We start from the raw sequence: 17,250 nt of genomic DNA on the forward strand, positions 1-17,250 counted from the left end.
AGACACCATCTATATTAATCACTTGGCTTTCCTTGTACGCTACTTGACGTCTCAGATTTTCTGAATCCAACAATACTTTATTAGAATAAAATGGGGACATAATGTGAACCTAACCCTAGTCTCTTCTAAATACATAAATACAAACTCCCCAGTTGGGGTGCAAACTCCTAAGGACATGACTTCATACGTTTCTTTTTCTCTATATGGTATTTTCTCTTCTTCCCTTTATGCTCTTGTTTAGAAAAAAAAAAAGACAGAGGACACCACTCATCAGCACCGCTGTGTTGTGCCACCAGGACCCAAGAGACAGAAACCAAGTGAAGGTAAAAAGATGAAACGAAGAATACGAGACCACTTAGCTCTTGGAGTGCATATTTTATGTGTCATACCAGACACTAAAATTAGAATGCCAAGAACTGTTAAATGAGCAATGTTCAACAGCCTGCATTTACTTTACTTCACAAGCTGTAAGAATAGAGAAATGTCACTGTACTAGTATTCTATGATCTAAGGCATATTAAAATATAACCTAGAGACTCACTGTTAAAATGGTTCCTGACTGTTTTAGCAAAGACCACCCCAAGATTAAAGATTTCTTTGGATGAATGCTAGCTAATTTAGGAAAAAACAAATTTAATTTTAGAATATGATTGACATATAAAAAAAGATAAACCCATATCATGGTTCTTATATGCAAGACAATTTAATAGTTCAAATTCCTTTCAGATTAAAAAGAAATCAATTTCAACATTCTACTGTCTCTTTTTAAACTTGTTCAAAAGTTTGAGGATTCAAATGTCAGAATACTTTCAAGTTAGATGGTGAAATAACTCTCTTAGAGTTTATAAGAGAACATTCTCAGCTTTGCAGTGCAATTTTTCAACTTTCTGGCATATCATGTTAATAGATTATCACTTAAAGTAAAATTAATGCAAAATAAGAGATATCATTCTGGAGTCACCAACTATTACCTTTCCTTCCAAGAAGATAACATTATTTACTGTGCTGCAGATAATTCTCTCACGCTGCACATACTGTCATAAATACACTGCTTCTGATGGTGTAGCCTAGATATCTAGGCTATGACTGTCCCCCAGACAGTGATTCTTTTTAACTCAAGAAAATCAGTACAGTAAATAACTTTTCTTCCCTTAGAGACAATCACAGTGCTGGAGGCTGCTGCAACACAGAAACAAAATATCCTCACAAACGTCTCCAAACAGTCAAGCTGAAAATCTAAGCCAAAGTTTCATTTAACAGCCTGTCAGTTTTTTGATGTGAAGCTAATGAATGCAGTGGCAAACAAATCCATCAAACCTAACATCAAAACAACTGCACTTCATCCCACCAAACAGAAAAATGAAATACAACCTGCAGGCCAGCTCTTTGATCCAACCTAGCCAGGAAGAAGCCCTGTGAATGCCACCACAGCTGCTGAGCAGAAGTAACCACGGACTCCATCTCACCCCAGAAAGAAAGAACGCTCCAGAGGCAGAAAACATTCATCTCAAATATGCACAAATATCTCAGTTCAACTGCTATGCAATCTGGTGGATATTTTTAAATCTCTACTAGAAAAAAAAGTATACAGTATTCCACTCTAGATTACTCTGATATTCAAAGCGAGAAAGATGTCTAAAATAACTGGACGGTATGTTCCACACATATTACAGCTTTGCAAAAGAGGTTTATTAAAAACCCTCCTGCTCAATATGAAAGTTCTTTGAAGACAAAGAAAATAATTCCTTTTGTACAAGCATGTAGCACAATTCCTATTTCAGAGAAGAAACTCGTGGGGCACTCACCGAAGCTGAACTCTGACTGACAGCAGGCATATGGGCACAAGGCCACCCACAATATTTCTTTTTTTTTCAATGAAAACCTTAATTCTGATAAATGAAATGAGGAGAACCATTACAGAACCACTTAGGTAGGTGGGTCCTCTTAAGGCAAGGCTGTTCTCTTCTACAGTATCATGCAGGATTTGGTTTGCTATATTTGGCAGGTCAAGGCGAAAAAGAGCTGAATGATCCTGAGAAGAGAGGGAAAGATAGGAACAAGAGGAATACCAAAGTTGGGGGCATTAGCAGAAATTTTTAGAAACAAGGATAGTCAAATTAAGTTGTTGTCATTGCTCACACTTATACCCATTTTCTGAAGACCTGTTCTACAATCTATGTACAAAAGAAGCCTTATATAAGAGATGAGGCAGTTTGGGTAAATACTATAATAAAGAGTCAACTGAATTAAGTGCTGAAAAATGGGGACTACACTGACAGGCAATGGAATATCCACATACAATAATCATTGTTGTTGCTATTATTATTATTATTATTTAGTTGAGTATATCAAAGGTTAAAGAATCTGCTGGAATTTGGAAGATGAGTATTTGGGAATAGCACAAATATTGGGATGGATGTTCTTTTTAGTCAATGTTAGCTATACCTTAAATGGAGGGAAGGTTTCATGAACAAATACCACATACCAAGAGATCAGTAATACATTCAAAGGAAATCCACAGAAACCCCATCTCCCATCCTGCTCCAGCAATACCACCAGCGGTGAAGCAGCCAAGAGCAAAGGAAGCGGTCCTGGATGCTCAGCGGTGCCAACACTACTCTCACTTCTGGCTCCCATCAAACAAGTCAGCCTCCAAGGGATGAATTCACAGAAACATACAAAGTGCCTGGCATACAACAGAAGCTCTACCTGAAAAAACAGAACTCTCTCCCCATCCATATTAAGTTACTTGAATGGCTTAAAAGGTCCCTAACCAAAACCTGTTGGCTGCTAAACAAAGACCACAAATATTACTGGTGAGCCTGGGGTTATCTTTTCAAAATTACTTTTTTAATTAAAAAATAACCTCCTGTAACAGCTCTTTTCTAAGTTATGAAAACAGAAATATTGGTTTGTAATATACAAAATATTATCAGTTGAGATTCTTCACTCTGCCCCATGTTAATTAATGCTGCACCAGACGCTTTATCAGATACTTTTACATAGTCAAATCAACATGTGACAGGTAAAGCAGCAGTCATTTCCCAGTGCTTCAACTACAAAAAAGTACACCATTTTTAAAAAAATTATCCCCCTAAATGTATAACTCATTATCACTTGTGAAAAATAACTGTTTTTAAACAGTTATCATTTAGAATGAATTAAAGAGTGCAAAGGATTAAGACAAACAAATGTGGTCATTCTCAAAGCTAAAACTTGTCTTTTAATACAATTCATAATTAATTCACTATACATTATATTTTTCTCCAGCAAAACACAAAAACTGCCCAATTTACAAATTTTCCTAAGATTAAAAATTACATGTTCATACACATACCCACACATACACCACAGTAAATCCATAAGGTTGCCTATAGAAACAGACTTGAAAAAAATCAATATATATCACCATGTCAATTATTAACTGAAAATCTCTGATGTAGGCAGAATGCTGCCCTCCACACTCCCACATCCCACTTGGTCCCACTCTAACAGCAAAGATATCCGTATCCTAGACCCCGCAATCTGTGAATATGCTATCTTTTATGACAAAAGGGATATTGTGGATTGCTTACTCTGAAATGTAGGGGACCACAGCAAGGACCTGAGAGAGGCCTCTAGGAGCAAAGACCTGGCTGACAACAGCAAGGAAATAGGAACTCAGTCCTACAGCCACAAGGAACTAACAGCCAACAATCTCACTGAGTAAGAAGTAGATTCTCCACCAGAATCTCCAGTAAGGAATGCAGCCCTACAAACACATTGATTTCGCTGGTGAGACCAATGTTAAACATATAACCTACAGGACTACAAAACAGTAAAAAGAGTATTGCTTTAAGCCACTAATTTTATGGTAATTTTATGGGAACTTGCTACAGCTGCAATAAAAAATTAATACATTTTTATTATTATTATTTAGGTGAGTAGTACCACCTCACCAAGAGTTAAGAAAAGGGTTGAGACAACATCTAAAATCATCTCCAACACATGTAACTATGACGAATTTTAAATTAACTGTCAAACACTGCATTATAGCCACTGAACATTTTGTCATATCCTCTGACTGAATGATATAAATCAACACAGCATGAGTGGCTATCTACATACCTAAGTTTTCCACCCCCACAACAAATCTATTGGGTAAAGAGGTATTTTTAGGTTATAGAAAGAAACAAAAAGAAGAAATGGCTTTCCTGATATTCTCTGGTTAGCAAAAAGAAGAGCTGGGCCTCAGATCCATGCCTCCCTGACCAAGGTGCTCTGCTTCCTGAACAATCCCAGAGAGTTCTGGGCTTATCAGCTGAGACTTCAGAGAGGTCCACTATCAACCTCTCTTACGTGGTCACACTCCACTCCTACTCTGTCCACATGGAAAGGTGGAAACACACTCAAGATATTTTAGACTTGGGGAGAAGCCAATACTCAGAACTACTGATGAAACTGAAAGCTACAGTAAACAAGCACAAACTGATTTTGCTGGTGATTGAACAGCTGGGATAGTTGACTTATTATGTCAATGATTAAAGATGCAAACCATAAAATAGCATACCTTTTTATAACCTCAGGATTATGACACTGTTTTGATGTCGATATAGGCATTACTTTTCTGCAAAATAATCGCAGTAGCTGGCCAAGGTACATACACTGAGCTTTCTGAGTTTTTTTTTTTAATTAGGTTTATTGTAATAAGAAGGATGCGAAAGTAGTAGTTCAGTTCTACTCCTTTCTAAATTACCCCTCATAAATAAAAATTACTCAGAACAGAGAAAGTCTTCTAATAGCAGGAGCTTTCTTTTATGTTATGAATTCACTCAAATGCTTGAGCTGCCAAAGGGCTATATTCTTATTTTAAAATATTATGCAATTTTCTAAATGTGCATGTAAAGTAAACCTAGAGTGTCTTCCCTGAATATATTTCTATCCACGTTCACTCAATGGTTCCACACAAAAATTTTATCATGCGGAATGAATAATATTTGCCTGGACCATGCAGGGGCCACAAGAGGCCACATAGACTCTATGTGTCATTTTCCACTGAGCAATTCTACATACTCTGTGAAACACATAGTTTCATTAAGAATCTACCCTCTGCCAGCATGCACCTCTGCCTTAAAATCCACAAGAAAGGAAGAAACATAATAGAAGCTACTGTCACTTTGAAAATGCCCTCTATTTAACTCTGCAGGGGGGCAATTAATAAAATTTAACCCAGTTGCTTGTGAATGAAAATACACAGGTTTGTGAACTAAATTAAATATACTGAGTAGGAGACACAAATTTTTATACCAAATCTAACATGAAGATATATTTCTTGTTAAAGTATATTCTATATTATTACTTTCAAGAAATTCATTTCTGTGCTAAGGGCAGTTTGAATCATTTCTTCTTACCATCTTCCCTTAACATCTTGTTACAATTTTACCAGACACTTTCCTCTGTAAATAGCTGTTTTCTAAGCCATGGACTGAACTCTAACATGGAAGGTGCCAAGTCCACCTAATATGGAATCACAGGAAGCCACTGGAAAATCTCACAAAAAAACAAACAAACAAGATGGCCTTAAGAAAGCAAGCAAGCCTCGGTTGCATAAAATTGCCTCTCAAAGTAAACTGCTCCACATTAATTTCAAAACATAAAATGTTGCTACAAATACTAACATAGCCTATGTAAAATAAATATATCTGTCTGGAATAAATTACTATGGTCACAGGCATACAACATCATTGAGGAGGAAAAATAAATGCTGCATGTGATCACAGCTTTCCCACTATAATAACTAGAATACACATTTAATTTATGCTTTATTTTTTGAAGCATAACTTACCAATTTAGCAACTTTCCCATAGTCAATCCATCTGACAGTAGCAAAATTTGTAGATTCTGCACAGTTGAAACCATGATTAAAACCAGCATGGTAGCCATATGGGAAAGTGATCATAAATTCTCCAGCTTCCTGGGTGATCTGTAGGGTAGAGGACATATAATATTTCCCAATTATAAGGCATCCCAAATTGCAAATACAGTTAAAATATATTTCCTGTTTGAAAAAAGAAAAAAAAATGTTATGATGTCCAAGCTATACTAGTATAAAAGAGGTGCCCCCAGATTCTTCACTTAATTCTTTAATAGTTTTTCAGGAGACTTTTAAAACTTTTCTAAACAGATGACCCTCTGGCAATAGTTCAATCATTCAGCCCATAATCAGAGAAATTATATTTTATTTGAAGATGTCTGCTTTATGTTATTTTAAAAAGTGTTCATAATAGCATTCAATACATTTTAATACTCAAAAAACTCACATTACTAGAATTATAAAACAGGACATATCACAAATGACATTTTTCAAGTTACAGCTATAAAAATTTTGGCAACACACACTGAATGTTATGAATTCTTATTGCTAAAGAGTTGATTGTATTCAATAAACTGTCCTTTCATTACACTCGGAAAACATTCAATTAACTATATTTCATTTAACAGTAAAATTTCTATCAAATAATTATTCAAATATAGGTACAACATATGGGTATGTAGGTGTGAATGAGTGCATTTGCAAATATAATTAAAATAGCTTGGGTCAATCAGCCATCAACCTAAAAGCAAAGATAAAAATGTATTCAGTCCATTCCTAACTTTTAAAGAAATCTGCTTTTTTTTTTTTTTTTTCCCGACACTCACCAAAACATACAAAACACGAAAGGAGCTATGGAAGAATAGTGAAGCTAAATTTATCAATGTTTTTTTAAACTTGTCTGCTCAATACTAGAGTATCAAATCTAACTCACTGATTCATTCAGTCACCTTGGTTCAAGAAACAAATATGTAAGCATGCACCTGTGTGGAAACACACTGTATAAATAAACACACGTGCACATCCTGCACTCAGTAACCATTACAGGAACACTAAAATGTTGTGTGTGGAAGTACTTTCCTTCCCAACAATTCTAAAATGTAGCTCATCACCCCTGCCCCCTGTGACATCCCACCAGGTGTTCTATTGCAATGAGCAGCAATTCAGCTGCCACCTGGCAGGCAGAGAATGGCTTATCAGGGTTCAACATGGTTCCAGTCCCATCATTTCAAGCCACGTGCGAATATAGCCTGATTCTCTCCTTTTCTAGTCCCACTGAATCTCATTAATTATAATTGTGCTTGGAAATAAGGCATTCCTTGTCCCATGTGATAAAATAAAACTTACTTTGCTCAACTGTCACTAGCCCTATAAAGGGGAGTTGGGGGTAAGAGGGTAAGATGGCTGTCAGTGGGATAAGGAAATGAGCTTCATTGCTCCACTGCATCTCATCTATAGTTCTTCCCTACTCTACCTGGAAAACTCCTTTCTTGCCACGCTGAAAAGTACCTATTCCCATTAAATGGGACCCTAAATATTATGCCCCTATATAGTTTCTAGAAACAGGTCAGTCCCAATTAGCTAAAATATAAGGCTAATTTACTGCCTCTATGAAATAAACTGATTTTTTTAAAAACAGAAGGGTATAGAGACAGAAAAGAACAAGTTCTTTTTAAGACCAACCAAGCATCATAATTCCATACAGTGAAAAATGGTGGAGAGGGTAGTACACATAATCGAAAAGCAGACATTAGCTATTTGGCAAACATACTTTTTCATGCATATATATATATATACATGGACACACACACATAAGAATATGCACAAATACACTGAAAGAAAAAGAAAAAAATGTTAGTCCATCTGGGAAATGATTGCCTAAAGAGTAAAGGTTGAACTGAGGAGGAAGAGTGCATTATTACATTACCTATACTATGCAAAGCGCTTCATATAGATAATCTTTTTCCATCCTCATAATGGCCCTATTAAATGGTACTCTTATTATCCCCATTTTCCAGTTGAAGAGATTGAAGCTCACAAAAATGATGTAATCTACCCTAGTGGTAGAATCAGAAATGAACTTGGGAAGAATCAATGTCATTCCAAAGTCTGCTACTCTGTCCAAGGTTACATTATCATCATTGAAGAATAAGCTTCTCGAGGAGCACACTGTCATCACACATCCTTCATCAAGGCAGAAGGGGAAATGGCAACATTTCATATGAAAAACTGCAGCCACCAATCAGCCCTCTAAATGGCTGGTGTCTCACCATCTGTGGACAAGTACTCATCATTATACTTCCCACAGAAGCCACAAAATGTCCCATCCTCAAAAGACTGGATAAGAACATGGTGCATTTGGTGGGCTACCACAGTACCTGGAGAGTCTCAGCCCAGAAAGAGGTGCGAGGCACCTGTCTCCTCCAAATATTACAAAGAAGCCAGAAGCTACTACCGCCTCCATCCTGGGGGAATAAGCCAATCCTGCAGCCCTGCTATTTCACATAACCCCCCTCCAAAGAACACCTTGGTCAATTCCCATCAACAGCCCTAAACTCTCAGAGCTTTTGCTGTCTTGGAGGACTCTATTCTGCTCCTTCTCTGCCTTCTAACATTCCAACTTAAATAAAAGTGCTTAATCAGGCTTATGACAACCACCTGAGAGAAAGTGCACTGATGACCCAGTCTGAGACTGGAAAGCCTGGTGCTTAGAGGCGTCTGCAAGTAAGACAATGCCCCCAGAAGGAGTGGCCCCATTGGGGGCGGGGCACAGCCTCTGACTTCTGTACCTGCGGCAGTGCTGCAGCCCCCCCACACCTGTGGACATTACCCATAGTGCACATCTCGAAGGCACACTTTCTGTCGTGGGGAGAAGTACGTAACTAAACAAGTGGTGAAAGCATTCTCATCACAGACATGAGACAAGCGTGTCTCATGCGTGACTGCCACACAGACTCTTCATGAGTGAGTAGGACCACCCCAAGGTGGAGAATGTTTCCCAGTCCTTGCAAAACTTCTACTTCAAACAAAGCCTGGACTGGTGGGAGCGGGGCCCCAGGGGTGAGGGCTGAGGGAGATAGGTGGATGACCAGATTTTAAGGGCCTGAAATAAAGAAGAGGGAAAGATTTAGTCACAAGTGAAAAGCTTTGAAAGTGGAAAACAGCAAGGATTATGGGAAGACAGTCAAATAAAAAACGATAAAGAGAGTAGAGCTATTTTTTAATGTTTCTGCAACTAACTAAAGACTTAATCCTCCTCCAACTGAGAGAGAGCTTTTATTGACCTGGTCGAAAGTGTTTTTTTCATTTCAGCTTCTTGACATGAAAACACTCATGCTCTGTAATAATTCTGACCCAATAATGATCCATGGACACAAAGAAAGAGTGATCTAGCATGTACAGAGTCTTACAAAACTTAATCTTCAGAAATATTCCAAAGAAGCAATATCTGATTATTAAATCATCAGGCAATTCTACCCATAATGAAATCTCAATTGTATTATGTCTGAATGAGTTTAGAAATAACATACTGACACCATAATCACTGATTCTAACCAACCAAACTGCTAATAAAAACTGCTCTTTTTTTTTTTTTTCCAGTGGGTTTTGTCATACATTGATATGAATCAGCCATGGATTTACATGTATTCCCAATCCCGATCCCCCCTCCCACCTCCCTCTCCACCCGATTCCTCTGTTTAAAAAAAAAATAGATGGCGTTAACATAAATTCTTTTGCTCACATAAAAGACTTCACTGGAAGAGAATTATGTATTATACTGTCGAATGTGCTACATTTTACTTTCAGTATTGTTACAAGTGAACTAGAAGTGCATGAAATCTCAAGTAAATGTAACCCAAAATTAATTTCAAAAAAATGTAATTTCAGAATTTGAAAAAGAATAGATACATGTAAAAAAAAAAAAAAAATTGTCAAGAGCTTTTCTTACTTCCTATCTTTCATTAGTACTTTTCTAATATAGTTAATTATTTTAACCATAATTTTAACAAAAGTGGAATTAAAGCCAATTGGGTCTTTAAAAAAGAAAAAAAAATGTAATTTCAAATCAGTACTTAGGTAAATAATTGTTACTAAATAAAACATGAATCTGAATTTTCCTCCTCATACCCTAAAAATCCTACTGGAAGTCAAAGATATATTAGTTTACGTTAAATTTGTCTTAAACACAAATTCTACACACAGAAATGATTCTGTTAAAGAGTAACACTAATATACCTTGTCAAAGGGAATGCCGTATTTCTTTAATACTGAGGGAGATATCAGTGTCATCTTGTGGCGAAGAAATGCATCACACCCTTGAGAACTGCTTGGGAAAAAACCTAAATGGAAACAGTAAATACAAGCAGTAATGCATTAATTAAGATATAATTTCAAATCAGTTTTTAAGTTTATGTTCTAGTATTCTTATATAATGACGGCTTTACACAACTACAGACCAAATCCATCATCAAAAATCACAGTGCTAAAAATTAGAGTCAGAATTCTTAAAAATTAAAGGATACATATTTTTATCACCAAAGGCTGATCTTTTTTACAAAAAGATCTGCCAAGAGTTGTCTGCATAATACAAAATGACTAAACCTTAAATATTTGTAACAAATTTAAACTCAGTCTACCTATTATCTTATAAGTGGATAAAATATTAAGGGAGATGAGAAGAGGAAAATCTGCAGTTTTAACAGAGGAATCTCTTACTTTAGACTCCTAAAAGCAATCATCCTAGAAGCACTTGTCCAGCATACAGTAGACACACAGCAGTTTGCTATCTCTGTTTCTTTCTGATTAATTTTATACAGTTTCAGTTCAGTTCAGTCGCTCAGTCGTGTTCAACTCTTTGCAATCCCATGGACTGTAGCACACCAGGCCTCCCTGTCCATCACCAACTCGCAGAGTTTACTCAAACTCATGTCCATTGAGTCAGTGATGCCATCCAACCATCTCATCCTCTGTCATTCCCTTCTCCTACCACCTTCAATCTTTCCCCGGATCAGGGTCTTTTCAAAAGAATCAGTTCTTCGCATCAGGTGGCCAAATATTGGAGTTTCATTATCAGTCCTTCCAATGAATATTCAGGACTTTAACTGCTACTAATTTCTGGAACTAACTCCCAGTCAGGACCATTCAAGAGCCTGGAAACCTGTCTCACCAGCCTATATGGGAACAGTGTCTTGAAGAGGCCTTTAGGTGAAGAAGCTAAACATGCAGCAACTCGTTCATTCAACACTACATGATGTGCTGAAACCCAGCTGTTTCTCTCCATCTCTGCCTTCAACACTGCAGTCTGTCTGAGACACTCTCATTAACTCAGTTATATAAGCTAGAGAAAACATACATACTTAATGTTCTAGTCTTCACCTTCCTCACTGAGAGGAAAAAACCACGACACTGAGAGCAGGAAAGCAAGATGAGAAAGACAAGAGAAATGTGGATGGGACAGAGGAGAACCACAGAGACAGGACTTGAAAGGAACAGAGAACTCACCAGGAAAGCATGTGCTATGTATCTGGGTAAAGCAGAAAAAAGCAAAGATGCTATTTAATTCCATGGCCAAAATGAAGATAAGCCCACTGGAAATGTTACTGATCTCACTCTGTGGATCACCACATACAAACAGCTCAAGAAAAGGACCAATCAGATAAGAGAATCACCAGTACTCATTACCTAACTGTGAACCACTTTGACCTCTTAGAATAGCAGGGTTTTACAGTAATAGTTTTAAAGTAAATAAGCCTTTACTGATGCCACCACGGAGCACGTGAGGCCATAGATCATCAGAAGGAAACAAATCAGACATCTGAAAAAAGAAAAAAAAAAAAAAAAACCACTAGGGTATATCTGCTTAAGCACCTACACCTAGATTGTTAAAAGGAAAAATAGAAAAATTTTAAAACCACTAGACCATTCAGGTATGACCTAAATCAAATCCCTTACAATTATACAGTGGAAGTGAGAAACAGATTTAAGGGACTGGATCTGATAGACAGAGTGCCTGGAACTATGGACAGAGGTTTGTGACATTGTACAGGAGACCAGGATCAAGACCATCTCCAAGAAAAAGACATGCAGAAAAGCAAACTGGCTGTCTGAGGAGGCCTTACAAATATCTGTGAAAAGAAGAGAAGCTAAAAGCAAAGGAGAAAAGGAAAGATTATACCCATTTGAATGCAGAGTTCCAAAGATAAGCAAGGAGATATAAGAAAGCCTCCCTCAGTGATCACTGCAAAGAAACAGAGGAAAACAATAGAATGGGAAAGACTAGAGATCTCTTCAAGAAAATTAGAGACACCAAGGGAACATATGATGCAAAGATGGGCACAATAAAGGACAGAAATGGTACAGACTTAACAGAAGCAGAAGATATTAAGAAGATGTGGCAAGAATACACAGAAGAACTATACAAAAAAGATCTTCACGACCCAGATAATCACGATGGTATGATCACTCACTTAGAGCCAGACATCCTGGAATGCGAAGTCAAGTGGACCTTAGGAAGCATCACTACAAACAAAGCTAGTGGAGGTGATGGAATTCCAGTTGAGCCATTTCGAATCTTAAAAGATGATGCTGTGAAAGTGCTGCACTCAATATGCCAGCAAATTTGGAAAACTCAGCAGTGGCCACAGGACTGGAAAAGGTCAGTTTTCACTCCAATTCCATAGAAAGGCAATGCCAAAGAATGTTCAAACTACCACACAATTGCACTCATCTCACATGCTAGTAAAGTAATGCTCAAAATTCTCCAAGCCAGGATCAACAATACGTGAACGAAGAACTTCCAGATGTTAAAGCTGGATTTAGAAAAGGCAGAGGAACCAGAGATCAAATTGCCAACATCTGCTGGATCATCAAAAAAGCAAAAGAGTTCCAGAAAAACATCTATTTCTGCTTTATTGACTATGCCAAAGCTTTTGACTGGGTGGATCACAACAAACTGTGGAAAATTCTGAATGAGATGGCAATACCAGACCACCTGACCTGCCTCCTGAGAAATCTGTATGCAGGTCAAGAAGCAACAGTTAGAACTGGACATGGAACAACAGACTGGTTCCAAGTTGGAAAAAGAGTACATAGAGGCTGTATATTGTCACCCTGCTTATTTAACTTATATACAGAGTACATCATGAGAAACGCTGGGCTGGATGAAGCACAAGCTGGATCAAGACTGCCGGGAGAAATATCAATAACCTCAGATATGCAGATGAAACCACCCTTATGGCAGAAAGCAAAGAACTAAAGAGCCTCTTGATGAAAGTGAAAGAAGAGAGTGAAAAAGTTGGCTTAAAGCTCAACATTCAGAAAAGTAATATCATGGCATCTGGTCCCATCACTTTATGGCAAATAGACGGGGAAACAGTGGCAGACTTTATTTTCGGGCTCCAAAATCACTGCAGATGGTGACTGCAGCCATGAAATTAAAAGATGTTTACTCCTTGGAAGGAAACCTAGATAGCATATTAAAAAGCAGAGACATTACTTTGCCAACAAAGGTCTGTCTAGTCAAGGCTATGGTTTTTCCAGTAGTCATGTATGGATGTGAGAGTTGGACTATAAAGAAAGCTGAGTGCCAAAGAACTGATGTTTTTGTACTGTGGTGTTGGAGAAGACTCTTGAGAGTCGCTTGGACTGCAAGGAGATCCAACCAGTCCATCCTAAAGGAGATCAGTCCTGAGTGTACATTGGAAGGACTGATGTTGAAGGTGAACTCCAATACTTTGGCCACATGATGTAAAGAGCGGAATCATTTGAAAAGACCCTGATGCTGGGAAAGATTGAAGGCAGAAGGAGAAGGGGACGACAGAGGATGAGATGGTTAGATGGCATCACTGACTCAATGGACATGAGTTTAAGTAAACTCTGGGAGTTGGTGATGGACAGGGAGGCCTGGTGTGCTGCAGTCCATGGGGTTGCAAAGCGTTGGACATGATTAAGCAAGTGAAATAAACTGAACTGAAAACATACATCCAACAGAAACATCAGAAATACTATCAGTCTCTACAATACCAGTGGGAATAAAAGGAATAATCATGCCCTATCTGGTCATCTGATACAGCCCTCTGTCTATGGTTAATATTCATAATACATAGATAGAAATAAACAACCTGTAGAAAAAAAAATGCAGACTCCAGCGAACTGTGAGAAAGCACAACATAATGTAATGGCACGTCTACATAATAAGCTGTCCTGAATCTACACCACACAGTAAAGCACAGCAGAGAGATCCCCAAACACACAACCCGTGGAAAAGTTTTAACAATACAATTGAAATGGATCTATCAAACTTTTCACATCTGTACCTCTGCTCAGCACTGCACGAATTAAACTTTAAATCAAAATCAATGAAGAAAGAGGAGTCTATTTAATTTCCTTTCGATATGGATTTGTAATCAGGATTTGAACAATGTGGTGACTGGTCATAAGTTAATTTAAATTGGAAAACCACTGAAGGAAGGCAATTTGCAATATATTAAGAACTTCATACTGGTTCAGAGTTTATATTTTCAATAGGCTATCAGAATTATATTTTACATCGCCCTGGAAAACACCTGATAAACCACAAGTTATGACACAAAGCACCTATCTCAAAATGAATTTTACCTCAAAATACCTGCAGGAGTACATGGTTCACACTCACCCCTCACTCCACTATTTATGAAAAATATTTTATTCAATATTTAAGCCAGCCAACATAACCAGAATACTATTTGATACAAAATGGTAATTTTTTTTTTAACACTCAGCACTATTTCAGCCCACGGCTATCTACATAGCAAGTGAAGAAAATAAATTTGGAAACAATCACATGTATGAAATATACCAAAATAGAGCTGATAGAAAAGATAATATTTAACTAAAAATTCAACTGAAGACTATCAGAGTTTTCTGAAAGTCACTAAATAAACAGAAAACAAGGTATGTGTTAAAAGTTTTGGAAGTAAGTTCTTTAATACATGCCTTTCAGAATCTTTTTATTTTCCATTCTTATGTTTACTTTCTTGATCTGCTTTTTCTCCCAAGTTTTAAATAATATATTTGGAAGAATTCTTCTCTAAAAGTTACCATATTTGAATGTTACTACTGCAGCATTCCATAAGATTTTTCAGTTTGCCAGTCACAGAATGGGAGAGGTCCAGTCTTTCACAGTCTTGAAGACCAAGAAGTTCCAATAAAGAAACAGTGCTACACTGACCCCTCGAGTACCTAGTAGTGGAAATAGCAGCTAGCATCTCACCAGCACACCTCACATACCCCATGACCATTAGGTAATATGACAGGTGCAGAGCAACACACAGAATAAAACTGGCACATCGTTCTGCAGCATTTACTTTTGTCACGTTAAATCATTTAGTTTATGCTTGCATAAAAACAAACATAATGACGGAACAAGATGCAAAATCTGCATGCGTGTTGTGGAGTGCTAATATTTCATTCTCCTCTCTTGTAGGGATATTTTGGTAGAAGCACTTGAGAGGCAACATACTGTAAGGTACAAACTATGCTATGGGATTTTGGTAAATCTTAATCTCATCTTACAGGCACTTAACACAAGATTACCTGAGGACCAACTTTCCTCTCTCCTTCATTGCTCACAACAAACACATACTTTAACACTGCTATTAATAGGAAAGCTAAGTGATCAAAAACCTAATTGTTTGAATTATCTGAAGTCACCCTTGTCTTGTCCGCATAGTTAACAGAACAAAAGAGACTAATAAAGAAACCCTACAGAGACATTGATTTCTAACACAAGTCCAACAACTCATATAGCCTTGACTATTTCCACAATCTCTCAGCTCCTCAATTTCACTATCCACATAATCAGGATGCTATTATTATCTTCCTCAGTGGGTTCTTTTCTTTCCCCAATATCAAGATATAATCGACAAATAACACTGCGTAAGTTTAAAATACACAGGGTAATGGTTGGCTATATGTACATATTGTGAAATGATTACCACAATAAGTTTAGTGCACATTCATCACCTAGAAATAGTTACTTTTTGTGTGATGAGAAGTTTTAAGATCTACTCTCTTAGAAACTTTCAATACAGTATTGTTAACTGTAGTTACCATACAATACAGTACATCCCCAGAACCTACTCATAACTGAAGTCTATATTTTGGGACAATCTTCACCCATTTCCACCATCCCCTGCATCTGGCAGTCATCAAACTGTTATTTCTACCTGTAGGTTTGGTTTCTGTAATTCTCACATATAAATAAGATCATACAGCATTTGTTTGTTTCTGACTTTTTTAACTTAGCATAATGGACCCAAGATTCTTCCATGTTGAAGGAAATGACAGGATTTCCTTCTTTCTTATGCCTGAATAATAGTCTATCGTATACATATAACACTTTGCTTTATTCATTCACCTGTCGATGGACACAGGTGGTTTCCGTATCTTGGCTACTGTAAATAATGCTGCAATGAACATGTGAGGTAATAGATATACCTTTAAGACAGTGATTTCATTTCCCTCAAATACATATCTAGAAGTAGAACTGCTGGATCATATGTTAGTTCTACTTTCAATTTTTTGAGGAACATTCATACTGTTTTCCATAGTGGCTATCCTAGCTGGGTGGATCCTTATGGGAAACCAGTGATATAATGCACAAAAATCTGAACCATTGTAAGAAAATGGAAACAACCCAATGTCCATCAACTGATAAATGGAAGTGCAAAATGTAGTATATCTTTACAATGAAATATTACTTAGCTATAAAAAAGAATGAGGTACTGCTATAAGATATAACATAGAAAACATGCTACATAAAAGATATCAGGCACAAAATTCACATATTAAATGATTTCATGCATATGAGACATTCAGAATATGTAAATACCTAGACAGAAAGCAGACTATTAATTTCCAGGGGCTAGGAAGGGGTGAGAGGAAATACAGTAGGACTGAATAAAAAATATAAGGTTTCCATATAGGGTGATGAAAATCTATTGGAACTAGATAGAGGTGATGGTTACATAACACAAATATATTAAATGTAACTGCATTGTACACTTCAAAATGGTCAATGGTTTATTTTATGTTTTGTGAATATTGTTTCTGCTGTTTAGTCGCTAAGTCGTGTCTGACTCTTGGTGACCCAATGGAATGTAACCTGCCAGGCTCCTCGGTCCATGGGATTTCCCAGGTGCTATACACATCCAAGGACATCCTATACAACATAAAAGTGATCAGATGCGAGAAGCACTATTATAAGAGAGAAAAGTCTACACATTGTGCAATTCCACGTTAATAACATTCTAGAGATAGAAATCTGGTTAGTGGTTGCTGGTAGGGAGAATTAATTACGAAAGGGCACAAGAGAATTTCTGGGGCCTACTGGAAATGTTCTATATCTTGAGAGTAATAGT

The 17,250-nt window shown here is 37.2% G+C and overlaps 1 protein-coding gene across 2 annotated transcripts in view; it reads right to left on the reverse strand.

The window, feature by feature from the left end:
* Positions 1-17,250, reverse strand: part of KDM4C (lysine demethylase 4C) — a 393,685-nt gene that overhangs the window by 279,605 nt on the left and 96,830 nt on the right. For both annotated transcript variants that reach the window (XM_061132707.1, XM_061132709.1), the window contains exons 7-8: positions 10,088-10,191; positions 5,825-5,962 (exon numbers count right to left, since the gene is read on the reverse strand). In XM_061132707.1, coding sequence (XP_060988690.1) covers positions 5,825-5,962; positions 10,088-10,191 — 242 coding nt within the window. The remainder of the gene's footprint in view (positions 1-5,824; positions 5,963-10,087; positions 10,192-17,250) is intronic.

Source organism: Dama dama, chromosome 29 (assembly GCF_033118175.1).
Source record: "Dama dama isolate Ldn47 chromosome 29, ASM3311817v1, whole genome shotgun sequence".
In the NCBI taxonomy this organism is placed as follows: domain Eukaryota; kingdom Metazoa; phylum Chordata; class Mammalia; order Artiodactyla; family Cervidae; genus Dama; species Dama dama.